This window comes from Pteropus alecto, unplaced genomic scaffold (assembly GCF_000325575.1).
Source record: "Pteropus alecto unplaced genomic scaffold, ASM32557v1 scaffold102, whole genome shotgun sequence".
Classification (NCBI taxonomy): Eukaryota; Metazoa; Chordata; class Mammalia; order Chiroptera; family Pteropodidae; genus Pteropus; species Pteropus alecto.
In genome coordinates this window covers 1-2,211 of record NW_006432224.1, presented here as the reverse complement: position 1 = coordinate 2,211, position 2,211 = coordinate 1, and the positions used below count along the sequence as shown (strand labels likewise).

Below are 2,211 nucleotides of genomic sequence, written 5' to 3'. Positions count from 1 at the left end.
GCAGGACACAAGTCACCCGGAGCCGCCCCAACCCTGTCCTCTGGCTCCTTTGCCTTCCCATAATGCCCTGTGTCCAAGTCTAGCGTAGCACAATCTATATTGGGGTTCCTAATCTTTGTATGCCACAGTGAAATCCACTGAAGCTTGGGGACCCCTTCTCGCAACCTTTTTTAAACCAAAAAATGAAATACAAAGGAAACCACGTATACTGAAACACAGTTGTGAAGTGTTTTTAAAAGTGTGTGATAGAGTAAGAGAAACTTCTTTATTAAAGCATTAAGTAACAAGATCTAGCAGTGGGTCCGTGACTACCGTTAAAATAACAGCAAACAATATTTAGACACATCTGCAACAACTATAACATGATGTGAAGTGTGTGATTTCTACTGGTGACACACTTATAGGTAAACTAATATTGCTTGTTGCTTTCATTCGTAAGTGAAAGATATGCTATTTTTTAGTTTGAGGTTAGTGTAATTTTTTTCTTGTTCTGATTCATAACACCTGAATTCTATCTTCAGGTCCTCATGTTAAGAACTACTACTCTATGTCATACACAACTGACTTTTGTCTCTGTTTTCCTTAAAGATAGATACTATAAGTCACCTATCTCTGAATTTCTAGGGTCTAGAACTTGGCCACAAGTTTAAAAACGCAAACGTAATTCTTCTTTTTTTCTGATGGATTAAAGCATCGCAAAATTATACTATATTCCAGTGAACTCTTGTTTTCAGTTTGGGTATGGAAGCCAACAACCCGTACTTAAATGAACTACACTGCTAAATAACATACCTAATTCTATGCCAGGAAATGGCTGCGCAGACCACCACTTTACCTGTTATAATTTGGTTTCTCAATGTGTAAAAGAGATAGTAACTTCTAATGTCTCGCTCGACTCCAAAGTGATATCCATCCTCTTACTGCCTTTCTGAATATTACCAGAGAGTAACTGAGATCCGGGAATTAAACTTGTCCTGTCTGATCTACTCACGCACTGGTATGTCAATGTTACGCGAAGGGACCGAGTTTATCGGGCCAGGGGCGTGGTGCGGTGGGTGCCCGACTTGCTGTGTTCTCACCGTTAACCAAGCAGGCACTTCTCGTGTCATTACCAAGACTGACTGCAGATTCTGAAAAACTGTCTACTCTTCAAGAAGATCCCTCCTGACACTGAACGGAGAGACGCTAACACCGCCTGCCATCCTCCCGGTCACACTGCCGTGACAGGGGGCGACCACAACAGTGCTGTCGGATTCAACATACTGGGTTCCGCCGCCGTCCCGGCCCCGACCCGCACCTGAAGTTGGACCAGGCGAAGTGCAGGGAGAGCTGGAAGTTGGGGTCCGCCTCGTCCCGAAGGCCCGCCACGCTGCGGACGAGCTCGCGCACGTCCCGCTCCTGCTGCCTGTCCAGGCGGCTCCAGGACGGCCCCGAGCGCGCCATGTTCGCCGCCTCCCAGCGCCGGCTTCGAGATCGCGCCCGCTGTCGCGAGAGCTCGCGCTCCCGCCGCGCTGCTCTTGGGAGAGAGCTGAGGCCGCTCTCGCGAGAGCTCGCGCTGCTGCCGCGGTAGTGGCCGCCGCGTACGTCTTCCAGTCAGCCCTGGGCAAATACTTGGCCCCTCCTCAAAGACTTGGATGTCTTCGTTGATCAGACTAACATCGGCCTCTGGATAACCGGGGTTAATGGTTTAACTTCTGATGGTCGAGAGCAGCCGGTGGGCTCTCATTCAGGGCACCTATTCGCAGCCGCCCTTCCGAACGTCTTAGTCGCCCATCCTGCTCAAGCTTCAGCGTCTCTTTGCAGCGGTGACCTCTGAGGGTCTCTCATTCCACCCCTGTCCGCACAGTCCACACTACGTGCTCCTCACTACAGCAGGTGTCAGCAAAGCGGGTTGTCCACCGCATCGCTGAGTGCGGCGCCTTCTGCTGTCGCTGGTGTGGGACTCCCGGTGGCCAAAGTAGGACGTTATAAACCCTGTCGGCCAAGGGTGGAGGGGCGTATTCGTTGTTCCTAATTAAAACTGCACCTTTAAATTAACATTCTGTTAAATGGTGCCCATAACCATTCTGAAACCTATTACATAGACTTCGATTATTTTTTCTTTTAGAGAGTCACTAGGTTTTCACGTTTATTGCGTTGCATTACTTAGTAATGCGACCAGAGAAAAATCCTGAGACCCCGGTGTCCACACTGCGGGGAGGTGGAGGTGCT

At 49.2% G+C, this 2,211-nt stretch overlaps 1 protein-coding gene across 1 annotated transcript in view; it reads right to left on the bottom strand.

The window, feature by feature from the left end:
• TUBGCP5 (tubulin gamma complex associated protein 5) overlaps positions 1-1,562 on the bottom strand; it is a 32,076-nt gene extending 30,514 nt beyond the window's left edge. The window contains exon 1 of the mRNA XM_006907072.3: positions 1,298-1,562. Coding sequence (XP_006907134.1) covers positions 1,298-1,443 — 146 coding nt within the window. The 5' untranslated portion in view covers positions 1,444-1,562. The remainder of the gene's footprint in view (positions 1-1,297) is intronic.
• Positions 1,563-2,211: the final 649 nt, after the last annotated feature.